This window comes from Hippocampus zosterae, chromosome 2 (genome assembly GCF_025434085.1).
Source record: "Hippocampus zosterae strain Florida chromosome 2, ASM2543408v3, whole genome shotgun sequence".
In the NCBI taxonomy this organism is placed as follows: Eukaryota; Metazoa; Chordata; class Actinopteri; order Syngnathiformes; family Syngnathidae; genus Hippocampus; species Hippocampus zosterae.
This window is the reverse complement of record NC_067452.1, coordinates 28,798,881-28,823,829: the sequence shown is the minus strand read 5'-3', so window position 1 is coordinate 28,823,829 and position 24,949 is coordinate 28,798,881. Positions and strand designations below refer to the sequence as shown.

At 42.9% G+C, this 24,949-nt stretch overlaps 1 protein-coding gene across 1 annotated transcript in view; it reads left to right on the top strand.

The window, feature by feature from the left end:
- LOC127596654 (teashirt homolog 2) overlaps positions 1–24,587 on the top strand; it is a 52,321-nt gene extending 27,734 nt beyond the window's left edge. Inside the window, exon 2 of the mRNA XM_052059412.1 lies at positions 20,842–24,587. Coding sequence (XP_051915372.1) covers positions 20,842–23,849 — 3,008 coding nt within the window. The 3' untranslated portion in view covers positions 23,850–24,587. The remainder of the gene's footprint in view (positions 1–20,841) is intronic.
- The last annotated feature ends 362 nt before the right edge of the window (positions 24,588–24,949 follow it).

Below are 24,949 nucleotides of genomic sequence, written 5' to 3'. Positions count from 1 at the left end.
AAAGTGCCATCTGCACTCAAGACACACTGACGCCATCTTCAAGAGGCTCACGGTGGGAAGATGGAGGCACCACTCGTGTATTGTTTTTTTTTATTTGTTTTTGTGTGTGTGTGTGTGTGTGTGTTTCAAGACAATAAATCAGACGTGCTAACTTTCAGGGCTGCTGTACAATTTGTAAACCCTTCATAGAACACAATTGTGGCTAGTGCACAAAGCGCAAAGAATAGAAGAAGTGGATGCTTAAAAACAATGAAAGAAAAAAGGGGCACACATTTAACCGCTGACAGATGGCATGCTCAGAAATAGATTTGCATGCAACTCAGACTCAGATAACGCATACCCGTCAGTTTGCTTTGTTTGAAGTTACGCAAGCCTGGCATTCTTTATCCCTCCATCCATCCATCCATACATCCATACATCCCCCCTTCCCATTTTGTTGCTTATGTTGTTCAGGCTCATGGGTGAGATGGAGACTATCCCAGCTGATACTAATAGAGAGATGGTACATTTTGCACTGGTCGCCAGTCAATCATACCTAACAAATAACAGTCGACAAACAAACGGTCACGCTCACATTTACACCGGTGGTCATTCATGATCACTGTTCTAAGCAACAGTGAGGAGCACTTTGGTTTTCAAATAATGGGCTCCACTTTGATATGCATGATGTCCAGAGGTGGACGAAATACTCATAATCTGTATTTAAGTCAAAATACAATAACAAAGAAATAATATTCAACACTTTTACCTCAGTAAAAAAACAACTACAAAAAAACCCACTTTTCTATCCATTCAGTTCACTTCGTTTTATATGGCGCTAAGTCACAACAGAAGTTGTCTTAATATGTGAAGCAGTTCCTAGACCACACTCCTCAATTATTAAAAGATTGAACCCCAACTGGACATCAACTAAACCCAGTTTTATACGTTGTACTTTTTCTGTTTTGAGAAGACACATTTGACACAAAAAAAGTACTGTTTCTGGTCACACAAGGTAGCTACTGTGTCACTTTTAGCATTGTCACTAACTCTGTTGCTAGCAGACATTTGGGGATTTTGTTTGGTACATGAGTACACTGCAAATCCGGTGTTAATTCAACTCCATAGGCTGTTAATTTTTAACACTGGCAAAGTGTCAATATATGTCCACACGACCTAGTGTTCAAGGAACAAGATGAAAGTGTTGAATGTTCAACACACAATACTGTGTGAAAGCAACAAAATGTAGTGTTAACAGTGTAGTAATATGTCCATTGCAACACTCAACGGTGGGGTGAAAAAAAAAACATGCTCCACGACTTTAAATAAAACGCATTATGAAATTTCAATCCGATACACTTTTCCTTTATTGAATCAATTTCAGACAGCTCATACAAAACAGCAGTCGGGCACCATGTGGATGCCCTTTCATCATTTTCGCGTGAATACTGGCCATCATAAAATCATGTCAGACACACCAACAACAAAGAGCAAATTGTCCTCGATTGATTGAAGTAATCATCAAAACCCACAGTGAGAGCATTTGTGGCCAGAAGAAATGCCTTATCGTCATGAAAATGTTTTTTTCTGAAAGTAGAAAATTCATTTTCAGTACCCACAAATACAATCATTTGACTCTGGCATTCAGTTCCGTAGTTTTCTAACCCCGGAGGTAGTGGCAAACACTAGACATGAAATATTTAACAAGACCCTTTCACCCGATCTGGATGGTATAACGTCTCTCTATACGTGAACGTTTCCTTCATTTTCACAACTGCCTGGTTGGCCAAATGTTACATCATGGACTTGAACTCATCCCCTGTTGGCTGTCCACATGTTGAGTGGTCTTGCAGAGTCTTCAGGCCACATTCAAAATCACATGGAAGCAAGTCAGAAAATTGTTACGTACTCAAGTTTTGCTCACCTTAGGGTAGTTTGACTCCATCTTACCAGCAAGTAGGATGTTGAAGAACATTGTTTGGACTCTAACCAGTCAACTGCAATCATTACAAAGGCCTTGCTTTCAATTTCAAATAGAAATCAATCATTGTCAAACCCAGGTGACACCTCATTTTCACAGTGTTACATCCTAGACTACACAAGCTACTGATCGGTTTTAATGCAATGCCGACATTCTGTTTCAAAACTGTCTCCAAACTTTTAACCCTTTGCCATGTAATAGTGCCAAATGCAAATTTGTATAAAATCTGGCTTTTTTTTTTCAACACCAAAAGAAAAAAATATGAGCACGGAGCCTGAGTGTGATGTTTCCTGTGGTCTGGGTCAGATATTGTTTTGGGAGGAAGTGGCATGGACGTTATCTTTTGGCACAGCACTTATCTCATGTGGCGGAAGTGTCTTAAGGCCCAGAATGCTGCATCTTTAATTACCATTGATAAGCCAATGCAGAGGGGCTTGGGGGAGGACAACTGGAGGGGGAATGTGGAGGGACGGCGGGGCGGTGGTGATGGAGGGGGTGGAAGAACCCATGTTCACTTTTTAATTAAGGCTCCGTAGTGTAACTCGTCAATGTACATTATTGGAAGAATGAACGTCAATGCCGTTGCTTTTTCTCGCCCTCCTTTATCTCTGTCAATGATTCCCAGACATGATTTATGGTTCGTCTCCGTCTTTCAGGATCATCCATCAAGCGCCGCCTCTGCCGCAGCGCCACCCGTTGTAAATCATTCTGAAAGCCTGTCACTCATTTCCATTAACTGTTCCTCTGTCGCAATGGTCCACGCGCCCCTCCCTTCCCCCTCCGGCCCCCTGTTACCGCCCCCATCCCACCACCCCCTCTTTTGGTGCACAACCTACAGCCGTGCTGGGTATCAGTTCCATGCCGCTGCTTCGTCCGCCTACCTTCTTTTCAATAAATTAACCACTCTCCTCTCTCTCTCTCTCTCTCTCTCCTCTCTCACTCGTGCCATGAATAAAGAAGAAAAGTCAGCGACCTGCTCCTCCTCTCTTACCTCGCAAATGTCACGCAGTGAAAATGTTGTTGTGACACTGACTTTTACGGTGGCAATATTTGAAGAGCTGATAGGTGTAGGGCCGCATCATGCAGCAGATGCTACGTGGGTCTATCTTCCTTCCTCAACTGATTTTTGACAGACCCTGTTAAGTGAATTCAGAGATTTGTTTGCCAACACAAGTTCTTGAGAGGTGCTAGCTCATGGAGCAGCAAGGTTGTATTCATCAACTTTTCTGCCAACTGCTGATGAAATTCAGTCATTAGCGACATTTAGAGACTTTCAGGGATGCTTAGAGTCAACACGTGAATTTTTGGGCCGGTGTTGTTGATTTATTTTGGCCATTTCTGATTGAGCGGCGTAGGTTTGCAAGCGTGTGCGTACTTGGTGAATTTTGTTCTTTCGTCAGGGTTCGTCATAATTCGCAAACGGTCGCAAAGACATTGGCCCAGAATTTTAATGGTCACAAACTGTTTTTTATGTCGCAAAGTAAAGAAATTTTGAACATGTGCAAAAGAAGAAGAACAGTTTGAGAATGTCTGGTGAATGTCTTTGCAACTGTTTGTACGAACGAACGCTGACAAAAAAAACCCAACCTGTCATGATTCGGTTTAGGGACACTGTAGGGCTCTCCCGGCAGCTGCACACCCGTTGGTCATTTGGTAATTAGTTGTATAAAAGGACTCCTACCCAAACACTCGGTGTCGGGTCATTGTTGCTTCTCGCTACTGTTATGTGTGTTGCTGTTTGCTCTTGTTTTCTGTCATGTTTAGTTCATTGTTATGTTTTAGATTTAGTCATGGATTTTTGTTTGATACTTTGGACTTTGTGTGTTTTGGATTTAGTTTTCTTTGTTTTAAATACAATTCTTCAAATACACCCCGCTCCTCTCTCCTGCCTGCTTTTTGGGGTCCACCACCACCTCGCAACGTGGCACAACCCCAAAACACACGCCTGCTTTAGTGGCTGTTTGAGACAGTAAGATTAGCAATTTTTTGCCACTCTTTTGTGACTGGGAACCTCTGGGACCATTTACCAACAAGAGTAGCAGGAGAATCTCTGGACCCAACCCAATGGAAAGGTGCCCAACCTTTCCCCATGATTTTCTGCGGTCGACTGTTGAAAATGGATGTGTGAAACTTTAACATCAACACCTGTATTACTTCCAGGTTGGTGCAGGCCGGTCCTTGTCTTCAAATTTCTCTTTCACAAACTGCTTCACCACTCTCTCTTCATCGAAACGGGCATTGTAAAAGATAAGCTATTCCTCATTGCATTCGTCTTTGCGATCGTTTTCCCCGGCATGATGATAAATGTAGACCAACGGGTGCTGATATCTCACTGATTGGTCAACGCTACACGCGAATATGCCGACATATATTGCAACCATGGTCACGTGGTCACTATGCATTAGCGAATCAAAAAGCACTTTAGTAGCACGTATTACGACAGTTTAAAACTGCTTGCTGCCAGGTGTCCCGAACGTTCCGGACAGAATCGGACCCTACAAATGTAGACTCAGGAAAGTTGATCAAACAAAATATGCCCCCCTGGCTTCCTTACACGAGGAAGTGGCGCTTCACCGTGAAGCGTTCATTGCGAGCAGACGTGTTTGTTGTGATTTACGCAAATCAGACTTTTTTTAACGTTAGTTCTGCAAAGTCTATTCGCCCCTAATCATGGGCTAACAAAATAGTTTCAGATTTTGAAGAAATCGCTTTTCAAACAGCCTTGTGGAACGGATTATGGTCGAAAACCGAGGTATGACTGTATAACGAAGCCCAAGCCTGTTAGCTGGTGGCTAGCACCTCTCATTGGAGGGTGCGTAGCCCTGGGATGATCGAGTGGGATACATTTTTGCGGTACAAAAGTGTAAGGATGTGCATGAAAAAGAAATACGCTCAATGAAGTAGCAGCTATTTCTTAGCGAGCCGCAGTTTCACGCATTCAGCGGGCACAAAGACTTTGAAAGCGAAAACAATTGCTTGATTTTTCATCATTTTGAAGTTTCAATGACAGATTTGGCAGAGTTGTTCAAAGTGTCAAATTTACAAGACATTTACTTTCCCTTACAGAGACATTCATATATTCAGTCATAAAAAAGATCCCTCATTCAGGCCGCTAATAAAGCATTAACTCTTTCAATTTAGCGTGCTAACTGTATATAGTAACCTCTATCTTTGCACCACCTCTACAAAGATCACATTTCAGCACCAGAAACATCAATATATCTTTACACAATTAACAACTGTATGTATTGTACATATATATATATATATATATATATATATATATATATATATATATATATATATATATATATATATATATATGTTAATGCTCGTCTTGTCTGGCATGCCCAATTACGATGCACACTAATCTAACACCTCCTCTCATCTTGTCATGACGTGCATCAAGGTTAAACCAGCTCACAATAACATCAAGGAATTGACATTTTACATCAGCATAATTCGTACTTTAATGGATAATTTAGCCAACAGATTTTGACCTGCATTAATCTATCAGACTCGGTTCAGTGGAAGCATGATTCAAGGTTGTCAGCGCTCGGTGGGTAAACACAAAGAATTAAGGGTCGGCTCTCGCCTTAATTATGTTGTTGGTGTCCTTTCTTTGTCAAACGAATAGAAGGTAGGTCCAGCTTGGGCGTAAATGTTTGATAGGCTCTGCTGATAAATCGCAATAACCGTTAAAAACACAGTGAAATAAAGCATGTTTTCATTGGTCATTTGCTATATTGACTCTTTTTGCCCTGCCTGCTGAACTCAACATTTAAAGTTTTTAACCATCTCAGTTCCAACCGGTTCATGATTCGGTTAATCCTGCACAGGGTTAATTTTAACCAGACAAAGGAATCATTTCCAAGTAGTAAAAGCAATACTTAGTGGGTTGTATGTTATAGCAATTATGTCGGGGGGTTCTTCTTCTTCTTCTTATGACTCCAACAGTGACAGCAGTCTTTTAAGCAGCTTTTGTCAAAGAGAAATAATTGGCTCAATGGAGTGAGTGTCACTGTGACACAATGGCCGACGTGCTGCTCTGGGGAGCCCTGATTCAAAGCACTTATTTTTTTCATTCTAATCAACATACAGATATCAACGTTGCGAAAGAGCCACTGATCAGCAGAAGGTCTGTTTTGGAAGAGGGAAACTTTCAACCGCGTTCTTCCAGCACCGTCGCTGTTTGGGCTGCCTTGTTGTCACAATGGGCTGTCAGAATTACAAAGCTCCATTGAAGTTTCGCACTTAAAAATGAGCATTTTATGGAGGGGGAGCTTTTATTGGGAGCTTTTTTCAAAACACTCCCTGTCTTGCCACGTTTTTAGCTCCCGCCAGAAAAAAACGGGCCGGAGCGCACTCGCAGCTTCCATCCGCAGCCTCCTCATTGTATTTAATGAAGGGAAAAAGTGGCAATCTACTATTAATGAAGTGGGAATGTTAAAAAAGTGCCTCCCTTTGCTGAAAACTTAAAAGTGCTTGTACGAGGAAAGCTGTGGCTGGAGCTCATCCAGCAGCCTCGTAAAAAAAAGAAAAAAGAAAAAAAGAGAGAGAGCAGCCGGGAGGAGTTAGTGACATGCAGATTGTTTTTAATAGGATACACACAGCTGCACTATCACATTCATCAGAGCCTGACCTTGATGGAGGGTGCTTTTTTTTCGGGGGAGGACAGGTCGTTGTTTTGGGTTCACATGAAGGTGATGTTGCTGGGAGAGAGTGATCTCAGGGGGAGTCTTCGTAGGGTCCCACCGGGAATGAGTGAGATACTGTTAATGAAATAACAAGTGACGTCACAAGGGCGTACAATGTCTGATTATTATGCTAAACGGGAAAGAACTTGACATTGTCTCGAGCGATTTGTAGTTTTAGAAAGCTTTTATTGTTTTTTAATAGCGCACTTGAAAACGACTGGATTGAAAATCTGTATTAGTGATCTGTCTTGCACGTTATTGCTAACGGCACAGCCTATAATGGCAATATAAGCATTCGGATTCTGTTGCATATCCCTGAGAAATTGCATGCGAAGAATGAGGGATACATACCACATATCAAAAGGAACAAATAAATTGGGAGGTTTGCAATACTCTGTAGCATGTCACATATAATTACAGTTGAACCTCATTTCAACGTACCGCGTATTACGACATTTTCACCACGATAACGTTTGCATTTCAAAGTCCCTATTTCACATCTTTCCTTTTCCATTTGCCGATTTTGCTTCCAACAAACACCTTTATAACGTAAACGAAACGTGAGAAGCTTGCTGCCGCCACGAACTTGCTTATGAACAAAATAATTTACTGATTTACTGAGCAACGTTACTGATCGACCCGCACAGTGTTGTACTTCTGTAGGCACAGTGCGGTCCTGAGCACCTGGTCTGAAAACGCATCTGGTAAACGGAAGCAAATCTCGCTGTGTGTCAAGGCTGACGTTGTCTCTCATTTTCGAAAGAGAGTCTCCCAGAAGTCGGCGGCAGTTGCCTACGGCGAGGAACATTTGCTGACTGAATGCTTTCATAAGGGGTGTTCACACGGCACACATTTGCATCGGTGCTGCATCGATGTATTTTGTTGCGATATATCTTACACCATTGTAAATTTTGTGGAGCGTTCACATGTATCAAGCTGCTTAGTAAAGAGAAGCGTGTTAACCCCGGTGCAGCCCCACTTACTGTACGTTCACACGGCAGTTTCTGCGGCTATGCAATACGATAATAATACGGAAATATGCAAGAAATTAATAATACGGAAATAAAACTTCCTTTTCCCCGCCTTGTTTGTGACATATCGAAAAACCATGGTTTATACTTTTTCAGACAAATCAACGCTGAGGTCTATCAGATCCCGTAAAAGGATGAGAGAGAGAAAGGAAAGGAGTGCAAAATACCCAGGATGCAAGTAATGCAAGACCCGTATGTAATCAACTCTTCTCACGCGTAGCGAGCCTAGTCCTGTAGCGTTCACGCGTCCCATTTTATATCGGTGCTGCCATGCAAATTAGCATATACTCCCAGAGTATATTTTTAAACCACCTCCTGAGCAGGGTTAAATTTGCTCCGGTTGAAGCTGTTTTCAGGGGCTACACCGGTATAACTTTGTACGTGTGAACGCTCTACGGGGGGCAGCCCAGGTGCTGCACCGGAGTTGTAGCACCGTATGAACGTTGCTGTATGAACACCCCCATAGATGAAGTGGGAGCGCTACGGTTGTTTGTTGGATTGGATCCAACTTTATTTTCAAATGTACAGCACAGATGAAATTTCTTCCCTCTCAAGACAACATAAAACAAGTGTGTCATGTTTTATAAAATCATTTTTTCTTCATATACGCATATTTGTAATTGACATGTTTATCCTGTATTACATCTGCATGTTTTTTATAACTATAAATTTTCATCCTGTATTATATATCGTAGTGGGCGGCCATTTTATGGGAAATGGGTACAGCCAACTACTCTTAGAACGTACAGATTCCTTATGTCCCTCAAGATACGTTGTAACGAGGTTCGGCTGTACAAATATTAGCTTGTCATGGTCAGCCGTGTTTTTTTGTTGACAGTTGATAGAAACACTTTGAGGTCAGAGCTTGTGAGCTTTGACTGAGGTATTTCCAAATTCCTAGCAGCCATGACATTTTTCAAATTCTGTCCATTATCTAATGCAGAAAAGGATGCGTGCCATCAATCCACGTCAAAGCAACCTCCTGACATCTTGCAAAATGCCCCTAGTTGTGAGTACGAATGTGACTTCAGAGCAATCTGATGCGAAACACGCGGCTGCGACCTCATCGCTTTTCTGAAGATCATGCAGTAAGCGATCAAAATGTCTGGAGCAACAATTGTTCCATTGAGGAATGGCCGCGAATGTTGCCTGAAGATGAAGAGGGGGAGAAAAAAATTATCTAACCATTTTCTATCGCGCTTGTCCTTATTAGGGAAGAGAACAAGCTGGAGCCTGTCGCAACTGAGTCGACCAATCACAAATCACATAGAGACAAACAAGCACTCACACTTCATATTCAAACCGATGGATGAGTTCAAGTCTGCAGTGAACCTACCAAGCATGTTTTTGGAGCGTAGGACGAAGCCGCTGTAGCCGTCAAAGAACCTCCACGAGCACGAAGAGAACATGCAAACGCCACACAGGGAAGGCCTGGACCAAGACTTGAACCGCAAACCTCCTCAAAAGAGAGGCAGACGTGCTAACCACAAATTCATACCACATGACCACATGAAGACATCCAAAAGGCAAAGCAAAGAGCACAAGAGTGGCTACAGAGTGACAAGAATGAACCACGTTTTCAAAGAAAATATTTAAGCAAAGTAAAGAAATGTTACTTCCTAAACTTGCAGTGATTTTAATCGATTTCAATGCCTGAAAGGCCTCATTTTGAACCCGCATTCAAAAGAGTTTGCACTTCGAAGAATTCATTTACTAATTGGGTACAAATGCTGCAATCTCCACAATGTTTTGGTAATTTGAAGTTTCATTGGAGATACTGCTGCTATTAATCACAATACAAAGACAAACGAATGAAGGATTGGAAAAAAAAGAAGGCAGATTTTGGGCTGTGCCATAGCGTTAGTGTGAAAGCTCATCTCTCAGCATTCACACAGTGAGTGAAATGAGGCGCTCAGTGTCTCGTAAGCGGAACAAAGGCCTCATGTGTTGCGAGGTCCTTTAAACGGCTGCCCACTTCCCTGGCGGCCGCCACGCAAACATTCCTGACTGACACTCCATCAGGGAAATCTGAAGGCGAGCAGGATGCTCTTTTTATTAGCGCCGCCCTGTTTGCTGGAGCGGTCAACTCCAATATGCGCCGCGCTTTTTGAGTGGCGTATGGCGAGATGATGGCTCGCCCTCCACTCTGATAAGGGTGAACGAGGGGTAAACTGCTGTTCTGCAGAAAGGAAGCATCGGACCTCATCACATTGCTGCAGGAAAGCCATGTCACGAGCGCGAACCGGTTAAGTCGACTGTGATTGGAACTGTGAGTTTCTGTGCCTGGAACAGCCGGGGCGGGGGGGGGGGGGGGGGATCATTCATAATCCGGCAAATACAAAGTGGAGCCTTTGAGCATCCTCGCTTGTAAAGACTTCCTACACGTTTGCGGTTTCTTTTGTTTACCTATGCGTGTTAGCAGAGGAACATGCTATGTTGGAATATTGCTTGCATTTCTCCGTTGGCCAGGTGGCTATGATTTGGATCAGCACCAAATTAGTTTTCATTCACTATAATAATAACCTTGGTTTTTAGGCAGACCATTTATATTTTGATGACATGAAGCTTGGATTGGTAGCTTTTCAAAATGTTTTAAAATTTCATCCACATTTGGGAAAGGCGTGATTCCATCCTTTTTAATTTTTTGGGCCATGATGTATTTAAATCCGAGTTGTGCCACACCAAAGTTGTGTCACATTGAACCGCAAATTTAACCAACGCGCCATAGTCAAATGATGTTTGCGGGAAAATGCGAGAAATCAAGTAAGATGATAGAAAGTAATGCTCAAGTAACAATTATTCTACTCTAGGGCTCCTCCTGTGGGTGTGAAATGTAATTGTATCCCGCACTTGGTTCATTGTTCACATTTTTATTATTCAGCATAATTTCTTTGGATGAACTTAGACATTTTTCTCATATATTAATGTCATTCAAAAGACATAATCGCCTTTATTACCCAACCTTGATTGCACATAGTGTATGCTGTGCATCTTGGCTACTCTATCATAAAGAATTCAAGGATGTCCAGAAGGATACAACTACGATGTACAGGGAACATGCATGCTAGACATTTCTTGTGTTCAGTGTTCCATCATGTCTTGAGGTAAACATTGGTTGATATTTGTGTGTGTACGTGTGTGTGCGGGGGCGTGGGGGAGGTAGGTAATTCCCCCACTGTTCACTACTGTGAATGGGAATGTTGCCTTCCAAGCTCGGACTAAAGCAACTTGAGAGGTGTCGAGACTAGTTCAATGTTAGTACAGCCGGCTAAAGGAGTTGATGCTGTGTGTTTGTGTGTGTGTGTGCGGAGGGGGAGGGGGGACCTCACCCTTATTATAAGGCAATGTATGGTCATCGTGATTTTGAAGCTGTTACTTCATTAAAGTAATTCAATTTCCTAATTTAATTAATTGGTTTACATTTTACAGTTTACAGTCTGACCTCAATTAAAAGCAGTACAAAGTTCACAGCTCAAAAAGATTAACACAGCAAATGTTAATGGAGAGCACAGGATGTAGTCATATAAATGTATTAAACAATACAGTAAATATGACAATGGTGTTATGAATTAGGTGTGTGTGTGTGTGTGTGTGTGTGTATAAATACTATATATATATATTATTTATTTATTTATTTATTTATTTATTTATTTTCTGCGTGTATGCATGCTAGTGCATGATCTGGATCCGGATCTGAAGGTGCAGCAGCGGCCTCATGTGATGCGTCATCCGTGGCTTGTTCAAAGTGATGACAGTGGTTTCCGGTGGACAGATTGTGTCGCTCTTGGACAGCTCGCTTCCAATTAGGCTTTGGGCCGACCGAGGCGGAATATGCTATCGTCAAACGAGGTGTCCACCTCACTCGATGACATCACAAGCGAGGTGGAGGCTGAGTGAATATGCTCATTAGAGTTGGATGTGTGCTGAGTGGGTTTTTTTTGTTTTGTTTTTTACCAAATGTGGCTTGTGAAAACATTTTTTGATTAATTGCCTTAATTATTGTGATCCTTTTTGGCCAAATGAAGAGCCAGATGGCAGAAGATGGTGTCGCATCCGCCATCTCATCGTATTAATCTGGCGCCGGGTCCACTTGAGCATCGTTTCCTGCGCACACAATCTGTTGTCCTCCTTTGAGCCGCAAGTTTTCATGTGATTATATTAGGGCATCAAATATTCAGGTTGAGGGTCTACAAGAACGAAGCATTTATCTGCATGAATAACTTGTGTTTAGTGGAGGACGTAATGTGCTTAAAGTAGCTCCTCTGTCATGCATACAGAAGTCAAGATGGGCTTTTTCCCCATTTGTGCTTTTTGGAGCCAAAACCAACTCAGCACCCTTCTTTTAAAGATGCTTTTTAATGGTCTTATCTGGGAATATGTATGATAAATCAATGTGTCAAATTTTGTTTCGGGTTCATCGTGTGGAGTTTTCAGATAAATCAAAGTGTGTCAACACACCAGGGTTTTTATTTCATTTAAACTTTTTATTTAATTCTACCATTATATATTGTTTTTAATTAGTTTGTGTATTAGTTTTAGTCTTATATATATATATCGCTCTTTTGTACAGACATACAACAATGCTAAAACAAATATATCTACAATTTACTTTGAAAGCTCATGTGGTATTAAGTGGTAACTACATTATAATAATAAAGGATATTTCTCTTTAATTATATATTTTTAGTTAGTTTTATAAACATTGGCTATAGTTTGAACTAGTTTTTGTAAAAGCATTTTCATTTTAATGCTTTTATCAATTTTATTTTGTGAAACGTAATAACCTTCCAAGAGACCAATAAACTTGATGCAGTTTTGCGTCTCTTCGAAAAATCAGAGAGCCTTGGAAAATTGCTCACTTTCACTTTTATTGGTCCAGAGAAATGGAATATTTGGGTTTTAACACCACTAGACACAACAAGAGGTTTTCTTTCACTGTATTATTTCCCCAAGATAGTGTGCGACATTTTGACTACTAACATTTGGGAATATTTCTAATGCTCCTTTTGCATTCAACTTGATCCCAAACTAATTCAGACATAAAAGAAAGAATTGTTATGCAAATAAGAACATATTGTCTTTTTTTTTTTAATTCAAAATACCTACTGAACAATTATAGAAACCCACTTTTCTTGCACTGTTATCGCGTGAGAGTTGGCGGATCTTTTTACCCAGAGGCACTACTGAGAGAAGTGAGCGTCAGACCAGCCTTGCCAGCCGGTAGGCTCCCCTCAGGACAGCTGCTTTTCAACACTTGAGGCCCAAATTTCATGGCCAGCACAAGTTGAGCACTAAATGTGCGCATGGGTGGAGTTTCTTTCTTTTCGCACTTTCGGGGGTCAGAAATGGGCGTTTTGCGCCATTGTGGGACTCAAAACAACCGATTTTATTCCCAGTCAATCGAAGAGGCTCCCCCTCATTCCCTTTAAATTGAGCACAGGAGAGGCGTGCGGTTTACGTGACAGAAGTATTAGAGACTCACTTGAGTTGGTACAGGAGATTGGCGTGCACAAAGTATGTTTATATGGACCTGCAAGAAGAGCTCCACTTGCGAGTGATTTATGTTTGGCCGCCGCCGAGTGAGCATTTGCAGGCCGCCTTCACTTCAGTCGTGCGTCCGTCTTTTTGGGTTTCAAGCATTTAACCAAGCAGTCCATTCATCCATTTTCCGAACCGCTTGATCCTCACTAGGGTCGCGGGGGGTGCTGGAGCCTATCCCAGCTGTCTCCGGGCAGTAGGCGGGGGACACCCTGAATCGGTTGCCAGCCAATCGCAGGGCACACAGAGACGAATAACCACCCGCGCTCACACTCACACCTAGGGAGAATTTAGTGTGTTCCATTAACCTGCCATGCATGTTTTCGGAATGCGGGAAGGAACCGAAGTACCCGGAGAAAACCCACACAGGCACGGGGAGAACATGCAAACTCCACACAGGAAGGCCGGAGCTGGAATCGAACCCGGTAACTCTGCACTGTGAAGCCGACGTGCTAACCACTGGACTACTGGGCCGCCCCCCAAGCAGTCTTATGATAATATATTACAATAGCTTGTGGTTTACAATAATACCTAACTATATTTATAATTGAATAAATATGCGTGGCGAGAAGTCAAAGCATGGAGAATTTCTGTTGTCAAAATGCACAGGTGCAGTGAGTGACTGGGGCGATTGAGTATTGCCAAGATTCTCTCAAAATATCTACACTGTCTGCTTATTCTCACCCTTTTCCTTTCCTTTACGACCATCGACTTTTTCCCTTGACCGTGTAGCTATTTTTTGTGGTTGAATGAAAACTATCACAATGCAGTTCATTGTATGTGGAGCCTCGTGTAGATGGAGGCACCACTCGTGTATTGTTTTTTTTGTTTGTTTTGTGTGTGTGTGTGTGTGTGTGTGCGCGCGCGATGACTCTCCATCTGTAATTTTTTGTGATGGTTCACTGACATTTTCAGCCACTTTACTGGGCATACAGCAGCCCTAAAAATAATGTTTACTCTGTTTGATTGTGAAGCTTTTACTGGCACTGTGAATGCAGTTGCTTTGTTTAAACAGGACAGTTCATGAACGATCATTAATTAGATTTTTTTATTTTTAAGATCCTATCAGTCCAATCCGTGGGATAATCACCAACCATTTTCCGACCAAATTGAAAGGAACTCTGAACAAATCCTATACCACAGGATAATTGCTTTGGATAATCTTTGAGTGACACAGCAGTCATTAATTGTCTCAGACTGACTTTGCCTTCTTTCTTGCTTTTGTTGAAGCATTGTTTCAATGTCTAAAACGAACTTCATAACTATTGGTACTCCCCCCCCCCCCCTTTTTACTCATCAAGGAAATGAGTTGGAATCACCATCCCCAATGTGCTTATCCCGCCGCAGCGTGCCATACACTCCTCCGAGCTAAATCCCTAAAATGCTCAGTTGTAGCATGTCAGAGTAGTTGAAGTCCCCCGAGGGCATCATCAGAGCCGCTTGACTCAAGACTTGCAAGGAAATAATGGGTCAGAAGGGAGGTAATGACACGCTCCTGTTTAAAGGCAAATCAAATACTATTTCATCCCATGATGTCAATTAACCTCCAGACATATTTTGTCAAACGGAGGCCGCCCGAGCTTGATTGTTCTGTCTGCGTCCTCGCATGCACCAAGACTGTTTCCTGACAGGAAGCGATGACGAGGAAAAGCATTCGCAGATATTTACAGATGGCTGCGGGGCTCGGAATTAACACTTTGCCATTTTCTTGCCTTTATTTTTGTGACTGTGTTCAGAATTAACTTCAGACGTCAAGCATGTCATCAAGTCTGTCACCGGGATGTCTGACAGCGTCGGCGTTTGATCGTGACTCACACACGTTGTCAGATATCAAGATGTCAAATATTACACCTTGTGGCGGGTGTGCGCCGCCTTCTAATCATAGCTCGCTGAGGACACGACTTTTATTTCGCTTGTTCTCGACACAAAAAGAGCACCTCAACTTTGTTTGGAATCCAACTTTTTGTCTTTTGGCTGACACCTCCACACATATTGTAAGTGTTTTGAAATTGACAAGCACCATTAATTGGTACTTTCATGTGAGGGAGAGGGTGATAGTTACCGCGGCAACCCACAGAATGTTCACTGATGCCATTTTTCTTGTGCTTTACGTGGCATAAATCTCAAAGATGAAAATGTCACGGGGCAGGTTCATTTTGCAAAGAGGTTTTGATTGCCGTGCACATGTAATTGATTGTTGCAAGGACAGCGGGAAATCTGGAAATGTCATAACAGTCCTGCTTAGGTCGCACCCGCCGCTAAGCAATCAATGAGAAATAAAAAGAAATATTGATCGGCGGGCAGCAAAAGTGAAGCCTGAGACAGCCTGAGAGCATTTGTGTGTGTGTGTGTGCATGTGTGTGTGTGTGTTGGGAGGGGGGGTTGTTTGTATGTTGGAGGAAGTAGCTGAGTATTAGGAGGTGTGAGGACAGTCATGCAGATATGTCATGGATAACTTTGAATTCGAAAGAAGATGGTCTTGTGTTACTATCGCGATTTCACTATGGTTTATTACATGAAAGCAGCAATATGTAATACAGTAATTGTACTCTGAAGCCAGTCGGTTGGGAATCATGTGGACGCTCCATAGAGATTGATTTAACGACGATGACATTTCCGTCATTGCTCTGGCTACCTTTCATATTGTGTCCACGCTAGCTAGCATCAGTTTAGGTATGCACTTGCAGCCCACTAAAAAGCAACTGTTTCCAATTTGTGACTTTTTTTGCTTGCAGCTGTTTTTTTCCCTTTGTGCTGTGAAGAAAAAGAAGGGAACGGTGCAACGTTTTAAGAAACTTAGCATTTTAAAATGTTAGTTCCTGCATCTTAGTGCAATAATAATTAATTTGAATTCCCAGTAACGTGCGCATCTATGCCAAGGGTGGGCAAATGATAGCCCATTTCATACTTTAAAATTTTACTTTTAAGGAACTTAAATAAATGTTCTTAATTTTGGCAAAACTTGTTAATTCAAATGTAGTCATGATTTTTTTTTATTTATTTCTTATTTATTTATCTAATTAAAGTATTGGTGATTTAGAAAGCGCCACATGCGTGCACTGCATTTCGCATTTATTTGATTCTGATGATAACATTTACATATTGTATTTATTCCTATCTGTATTTTGTGAGATTATTAGTTCATTCGGTAATTGAGTCAGTTTAGAAGCCTACTTTTATTTATTCATTTTACTTTTAAATGTTTTTAGTTTTCTATTCATGTGTTTAAATGTTGTCAATGCTTTCTTAGTGTATTAGCGCTAGCATCAGCGCTAACTTAACTGCTCTGTTGGATGAAAGTGTACAAATACATAAAGGCTATTTCACGTTTATCTCTTGATATAATGTTATGATAAAGATGATAGATTGGTGTTTGTGTTTAACGCACACACGGGTTAGCTTTGTCAGGCAGCAGAAACAGAAATGTAGCGTGAATCAGCCAAGAATGTTTATATAAACTCAATCTGATAGAGAGTTTGGTTGTAAATTTGAACTGTAAATTGGAAAGTCTTGAGTTGCGGTAGACTCCAGTCCTGCAGGTGGTGGGAGTGTGCCTCACGTGGTAGTTTCTCATATATTTCTACAATCCATTTTCAGTTTTTATGTTACTCTGGGAACCGGGGAAATGAAAGCCACATGGCTTAAAACACAACCCATCCTTAAACTTGATTGATGTAACAAGCATTTTTACTATAAAGTGTTAACCTTTTTGCGGGTTAAACATTCTAACATGCTGGCATGTTGAGACAGGAAATTCCTCAAATGATTGACACATCCTGAGAGTCGTCTCTCGAACATGCAAGGCAGTTGCAAATGTCGCACTAAATATTTGGTCATGTATGCCCAAGACATCTTGCTGCTGGGAAATGTAGGTAGCCATAAAAGTAATCTACTATGGCCATAGCACTTAGCTGCTTTCTGTAGATGTGAGGAAAAGAGCGTGTTTGCTGACAAACAGGCGGCTGCCTCTGTAAATCTAGGCCTCACTATGCCAAGAGCCTGCTTTCACGGATAAAAGGTTCTAAACACTCCAGCCGGTTGATTTACGACGGACACATCGGCTTTTTTGACCTTTGCATATCTCCGTCTGAAGGTATAAATTTGCGTTGACACCGATTGGAGGCTTTAACAGTGGTTTATGACATGCTAAATCTCCTGTAAACTATGCCAGCTTCTTGTTTTGCAAGCTAGGTAGTCAGGTTACTTTCTTCCTTCTCCATGGTCGTATTTTTGTCGACAGTATGGACAAAGGATCGACTGGTCTCCTCTTCTGTGGTGGGATTTTCATCTCTTGCTGTGGCAATTAATGGAGGCTCATTCCTACCACGTCTATGGGTTAACCTTGTTAGGACATATCTCGTGGTTTCCAGGGTGAATTTCAAAAGGCCCAAATTGTGTCAGATTCATTTTCAACCGAGGGAGTCTGCCTCTCACTCGCGTAATATGCTTGAATAGCCTGAAAATAATGTCTTAAACACGTAATTCGCAGACACTGTGTCGTGAGGAGAATTTCAGTCTGCCGCGGGAAATTTCACTCGATGAATTTGATTTTTTTTTAAATACATTTCTGTGTTCTTCTACTGTATCAACGCAAGTGATGTATTTTTACAGAACAAGTAAATGCTCTTCTGCAAGGCTGCAGGAGTGATGATTAAGATGCGTATCCACTTTTTGTGATATTCTTTTGGGTGGTGTGCCGTGACCTTTTTTTGGAGCATAAAATGTCTGCCTCGGGAAGCATTGTTTTAAGCTACGTTCAATGTTAGGGTTAGCAATATTACGAGTCATACTGGTGAATTATTGCAATACACTGGTAAAAGGTACATGTTTTGGATTCAATATATTCATTTTCATACAGTATGTACGTTGTAATAGGAATAAATATAACCAAAAATGTGCTCTTCCAAAAGAAGAAAAAAGCCTTCCCTCTAAATATGCGCACTGCTATCTGCCACTGAGTAAATGTGACTCTGGGGTTTATCACATTTCCGTTACTGTAATTCTCCACCATTTTATTTCAAGAGAAAACTCTCAAATCTCAATTTGTATCGAAGGCCGTGAGGAAACATTTGAGTTCCAAACGTCGAGTGAAAGGCAAGAGTGGGACTTTCCGCCGCTGCCTGCCAGAAGGTTAATTGGTGCCTCTGGAAGTTTGCTACTCGGGGCATCTGATAGGACCGCGTAGAAGAGCGCGAAGGGCAGCTGTTAATCTCCCACGATTCCTCCCAGCACGATAAGACGGACCTTTATATTAAAATTGATATTACAGTAAGGGTCGAGACTCCCTTGTGGAATGCACAATTATTTTCCTATAAAGGGATGAAGTTAAAGTAAATTTTGGAATTGACTACAAGCATCGGCGTTCAGTTTCCCTCCAGCCTCAGAAATACTAATAGCTCCATTTTGACGTTTGTTCTTGCCAGTTGAGCTTGTCAGAGCCGCCGGTGTTCTCCTTCTATATATAAGACTCTAAATAAAATATCGCTCCACGCTCCCTCAGCATCCAGTGTGTTTTAGAGGCCATCACGGATGTCGGTCGGCCAATCAAAACGTCGCTCTTGCGGTGGATCAAGGTCACGGCACGTTGAGGGCTCTTGTGTGTTCATGATGCCGCATTCTCTATATTTGTTTCTAAAGTCCAAAGCCCATCTTCATCTTGTGTCCATTAGCAGGCAAGCAGCTCACCTCCAGGCTTTCTCTGGAGGCACTTGTGAAATATTGATTCAAAAAAGGAAAAGTTTTATTTTCAGAAAGCAAAGAGGCGAAGGCATTCCTCGAGCCGGCCGGCGTGGGAGCGGCGAATGCTGCTCTGTGGAGAGGGGAAATATTAACCACGTGAAAGGCATAAGTGCACCCGGACACGGACAGCTGTTATGTCCCATTCATTTTTTAAACGGGAGCACATCTGCCAAGTCTTTTTCCCAAAATGCACATTTTCCCTGCATGACTGTGAGGTGGAAAACATTTCAGATTTGCGCTGACAAACTTCATTTATGGCAAAGTCGTGATATCGTCGACGGCCATTTAAAGACGACATTTGCCTGCGCTACCGCAGCCACGTGAATACGCTTCGTGCTGAGTCAGACTTCTTCTAATGAGTAACACGTAAATATCGTGACTGGAAACGTGCCAATTAGCAATAGTGTTGTTTAATTATCTGTTAATGAAAGCAATAATGTTTGTGCAGAATGAGTTGGGAGAAGGAACAGGTGAATAATGAAAGATCTAATTATTGTTTATGAGGCTGTCGGGGGGAATATAAAGACCTGACAGATTGCCCGTAATCTCTCGAAAGTTGTTATTTATGAGCAGTTTCATTGCTCTTCATCATCGTTCACATTTGCAACATAATTCTGTTTTGCCGTCAGCAAAATCAGTTTCCTGATGTCGAATCACTCGCAGACCATCTGCTGAAGTCATGCTTTCCCATCGCACTTGTAATTTGTCGCTCGCGCCTGTTGCGACATGAGTACGTCAGATTTTTGTGTTGGCTTCGGGGGAGCCGACGATCGCGCTGAGAAGCACAAGGCTCGCATTTTCACTGCACTTCACGGCCTCCTTAATCACTCTGGAATAGGTCATTTGCAATAACAGTTAACAGGCCTCAGAAGAATCAATTTGCTTTTGTCACTCAGTCGCCAATGACTGTTGTAAACACATCAAGTTGAGGCCGGAAAAGCCTTGGACGCAGCACTAAGTCGATGGCCCGTCGTGAATCACAGACTGCAGCAGTCTGTTGGTAAAGACATTGTGTCCAGCGCTGGGCTCACTTGGCACAAATGTTGGCTTAAATGGCTCAAATGTGTCGTTTGCATTTTGAATTGGGAATGAGCGCTTGGAATGGTATTCACTACTTTATGACAGTAATTGCACACAAGTCATGAGTCTCGGACTGCATTTACAATAACCATTATGCAAGCTGCACTTCTGTGCGACAGCTTCCCCTGCGCATTATGCTCTCAGACCTCACCATTTAAGTTGCGGCAAGATGCGTGATTTTACTCACAATAACAACAATGTTCATGTTAATTAAAATACAAAGGCTATTTTTCCTTAAACTACTACCATTTTAGTAAAACCCAAAAAGACGACGACAAACTTAGTAGCGGACAAATGTTTGCAGTATCGCAAGGGAGGTTTGTAAACTTGTTCACATTAAACGTACAAGGTAAAACAAAAAAAAAACAATCCACTTAGGCTTACTGATTGTTGGTGACTATGAGCATAAAAAGTCAGACCCAGCACCTTAAAAAACACTTCGCATTGTAGAGTTCCCACCCCCCCAATTTTTTTTTTTGTTATGATGAAGTGAGTGCGAATGGTTGTTCGTCTCTGTGTGCCCTGCGATTGGCTGGCAACCGATTCAGGGTGTCCCCCGCCTACTGCCCGGAGACAGCTGGGATAGGCTCCAGCACCCCCCGCGACCCTAGTGAGGATCAAGCGGTTAGGAAGATGAATGAATGAATGAATGAAAGTATTGTTTAGACTATATCTTCACTTCTTTCAGCCAACAGACAGTTAGGACCACCCGCCGCATTTTGCAACACAACCAAATAACCCCCCAAAACAAATTGAATGTCATTAATTTTTCAATGTCTTTCATCTGTCGTTTTAGTATACATGCCTGATGATGAAGACACCGCTCCTCACGACGCCATCGTCGAGGAAGATGGAGAGAATGATACCCTGACGGAAGAGGAGTTCTCAGAGAAGACGAGCCCCAAAGTGTCCGAGGACCGCGAGCTGGACAACAAGAGCAGCAACGGTTACAGCAACCAGAACTCTCCCTCCAGTCTCCTGTCGAACCAAGAGGCAGATCTGGAGTCGCACCTCAGCGAGACTTGTGATAGACTGTCTGACTTCAAGAACTCTTCACCGCACGAGGGACAGACGGATGTTGAGAGCTGTAAACGCAAAGAGGAGACGGGCAACAGTTTGCAGAAAATGAAGGCAGCTTATGCAAACTTTCTTTCAGATTCCTACTGGACAGGAGTCGGAACAGAATTGAAATTGGGCAAAAACACCAGCAAAGCCAACTGCGACAGCACCAACGGAGGCTCCAAGAGTGACTTCGACTGGCACCAGGATGCTCTGTCTAAGACCCTGCAGCAGACGGTCTCGCCGAAGCCGACGTCTAAACCCAATCTCTTCAGTTCTGTCCACTTGTACCGGCAAAGCAGCAAACCCTGCGGTTCAGTTTTCACAGGTGCAAGCCGCTTTCGTTGTAAGGACTGCAGTGCTGCTTATGACACCCTAGTGGAGCTGACGGTCCACATGAACAAGAGTGGCCACTACAAGGACAACAACCTCAGCAAACAGAGTAATTCCTCCGCATCGTCCTCTAAATCAAAGAAACGCAGTATGCAGGATCTAGAAGGGAAGGAGGATGCCCAGAAAGTTCTGAAGTGCATGTTCTGTGGCCATTCTTTTGACTCACTCCAGGATCTGAGTGTCCATATGATCAAAACCAAGCATTACCAAAAAGTGCCTTTGAAGGAGCCAATACCAGTAATCACACCCAAACTACTCCCACCGGCAAAGAAGCGCGCCTTTGAAACCGCCAGGCCGTGCTCCCCTGACTCAACGACTGGCGCATCCGGCTACGGCGACATCCAACGCGCTGGTGCGAATGCAAACAATAATCGCTACGGCTATCAGAATGGTGCGAGTTACACGTGGCAGTTTGAGACGTGCAAGTCTCAGATTTTGAAATGCATGGAGTGCGGAAGCTCCCACGACACTTTGCAGCAACTCACCACGCACATGATGGTGACCGGGCATTTCATCAAGGTTACCAACTCCGCTTCCAAGAAGGGTAAACAGCTAGCGCTTGACCCGCTGGCTGTGGAGAAAATCCAGGGTTTAGCCGAGCCCACTGCCAGTGAACCGGACGGAGAAAAGTTGTCCCCCAAGAATGTTTCTCCTGTAAGCAGCGAGAGGGATGGCCAAGGAGAGGGTGCATCAGACAAAATGGAAGAAACCGAAGTCAAAGATGACAAGGAAGCGAATGAAGATCAAAAGGCGGGAAATGGGGAATTTAAGTACCCTTATCTTCGTGAGGAAGATCTGGAGCAGGACTCTGGTGGAGGGGGTGACATTCTTAAATCTTTAGCCAACACAGTGGCCTCAGCCATCAATAAAGCTCAAACAGGTACGCCAAGCTGGAGTGCTTACCCGAGCATTCACGCCGCCTATCAGATCTCTGGCATTATCAAAAGCAGCCCTGTCACGGCTGCGTCGCCCCCTGCTCAGCTGAAGCAGACGTTCAACCAAAAGCTGAGGGCGCTCGCCCCAAAGGGGAAGTACGGTGCCACGGGCGTTGAGAGTCCCCAGGGGACGCATAAAAACGCGGACATCAAACAGGAGACGGTTGTGATTAGTGACGGGAAAGAAAGTCAAAGTGTGAAGCTTGATCTGATGGAGACGGATGACAGCGATTGTCAGGATGATTCCTCTTTCTCTTCAAAGCTCGACGCCGACTGCGGGAATGACGGCAGTGAGCCGATCAAAGGGAAGCTGAGCCCCGATTTTTTTGACAGGGGCAAGACTCCGAGCCCCTCTGCCAGTGCCACAGAGCCTCTCAAAGACACTCTGGATATCCTTGCTGTAAACCCTCTTAGTGCTCTGCAGTCAGTTCTGAACAATCATTTGGGCAAAGCAAATAAGCCCAAAAACTCACGAGCAGACGAACTATCGTCCCATATCCAGTCCATTTTCGCTAACGCTAACAATTGCGGTGACAAGGCCTTGCTCGGTAACACTGCAAGGAATAAGCCGAAAAAGACATTTCTTTTTGCAACGGATGACCAACCAATAGACCTGACTAAATCGAAACACAGCAACCCAAGGGCTTCGCTGCTGCAGCCCGCCACCCCAATGCCACAGAAGTACGCTCTGTCAGACATCGCCGACATGGTTAAAGTTCTTCCAAAAGCCACCACGCCAAAGCCGCCCGTAGCATCTCGGCTCCCGGCGATGAAACTGGAATCGGACGTCAGGCGCTTTGAGGACTTATCCCCCGAGGTGTACTCCGTCCACAAGCGCAAAGGCCGCCAGTCCAACTGGAATCCTCGCCATCTTCTCATCTTGCAAGCTCAGTTCGCCTCCAGCCTCTTCCTCACCTCGGAGGGGAAGTATCTTCTCTCTGACCTCGGCCCTCAGGAGCGGATGCACATCTCTAAATTCACGGGACTCTCTATGACCACCATAAGCCATTGGTTAGCAAACGTGAAGTACCAGTTGCGGAAAACGGGAGGCACCAAATTCCTGAAGAACATGGACACGGGTCATCCGGTCTTCTACTGCAATGACTGCGCTTCCCAGTTCAGGTCACCAACCACCTTCATTTCCCACCTTGAATCCCATCTGGGCTTCCAAATCAAAGACATGAACAAGATGCCCGTGGAGCATCAGATCAAGGTGGACGAGGCGGAGCTCCCAAAGGTCCTTGGGGTCCGAGCCTCAGAACCTCTGGTCCCGGAGGAGGACATTGACTCCAAGTTTAAATGTAAGCTGTGTTGTCGGACATTCGCCAGTAATCACGCCGTCAAACTCCATTTGAGTAAAACTCACAGCAAATCCCCTGACAACCATTCGCAGTACGTAGAGATGGACAAAGAATAGTTTTATTGACACGTTTTTTGTTTCAACACACGGGTCGGACATTTGTTTTTCCCAGTTAGCAATGTGTAGTACTGTACAACATTTGATGGAGCGGTGGCAAAAGACACACTGGTTAGAAAAACGTTAGGTGACACTAAGACAAACGTTTGCACCCTGCGCCAATGCATCACCAGTAATGAAGTCTATTACTGCTTGAAGAAAACAAAAAATGCTGATGTTTGCATGCGTAGCCACGGCTATGACTACTATTTATTATTTGTATGATATGCCAAGTTTCAATTGTATTTGGAAATCAACATATTGAAAAAAAAACAATTGTACTTTGCAACTTTTGGGATACAGAACGCCTGAATACATGTGCAGTGGGTAGCCCTGTGCAGAGCTGTGCAGTCGATTTCTATGGAAAGCTGTTTCGTGCCCCATGGAAGAAGAGAGAGAGAGAGAGAGAGAGAGAGAGAGAGAGAGAGAGAGAGAGAGAGAGAGAGAGAGAGAGAGAGAGAGAGAGAGAGAGAGAGAGAGTAGAGGGTCGGGGGAAAGCACTTTAATCTTTAATCATCAATTTGGATTCTGTACAAGTCTCAAAAGTGGATCGAGCATTTCAAAAGCAAAAGTATTTCACATGTAAATGATGTTTTAAATGAAAAAGAAATGAGGACAAGCTGCAAGACAAATGATACATGTGATACCTGCACCTTTTTTTTTTTACATATTCAAATAAAGAGTTAACATTTGACAACAGCACGTGTTATTTTATTCTTTGCAAATAATTGACTATGTACAAAATAGTCATGCATGCAACTTGGTAACAATTAAAGACTTAAGAAGGGCCTGTTCACTGCCGGAATTTGCATCTTTGATCCCTTCAGCGGTTATCACAGGAGACAGAGGCAGCGCGTTAATAGTCTGACATCTTTTTTTTTTTTTAATCAAAAGATAAATATAACGTGCGACGATATGACAGTAAGGAGGAGAAATATTCTATTTTAGTTATATTTGTTTTTCCTTCTTCTTTAAAAATAACTCCATTAACTGTCACCTCTCTGTCTGTTGATATGTTTAAATCAATAACGGAGATTTTTGTTTTGTTTTTGTTTTTGTTT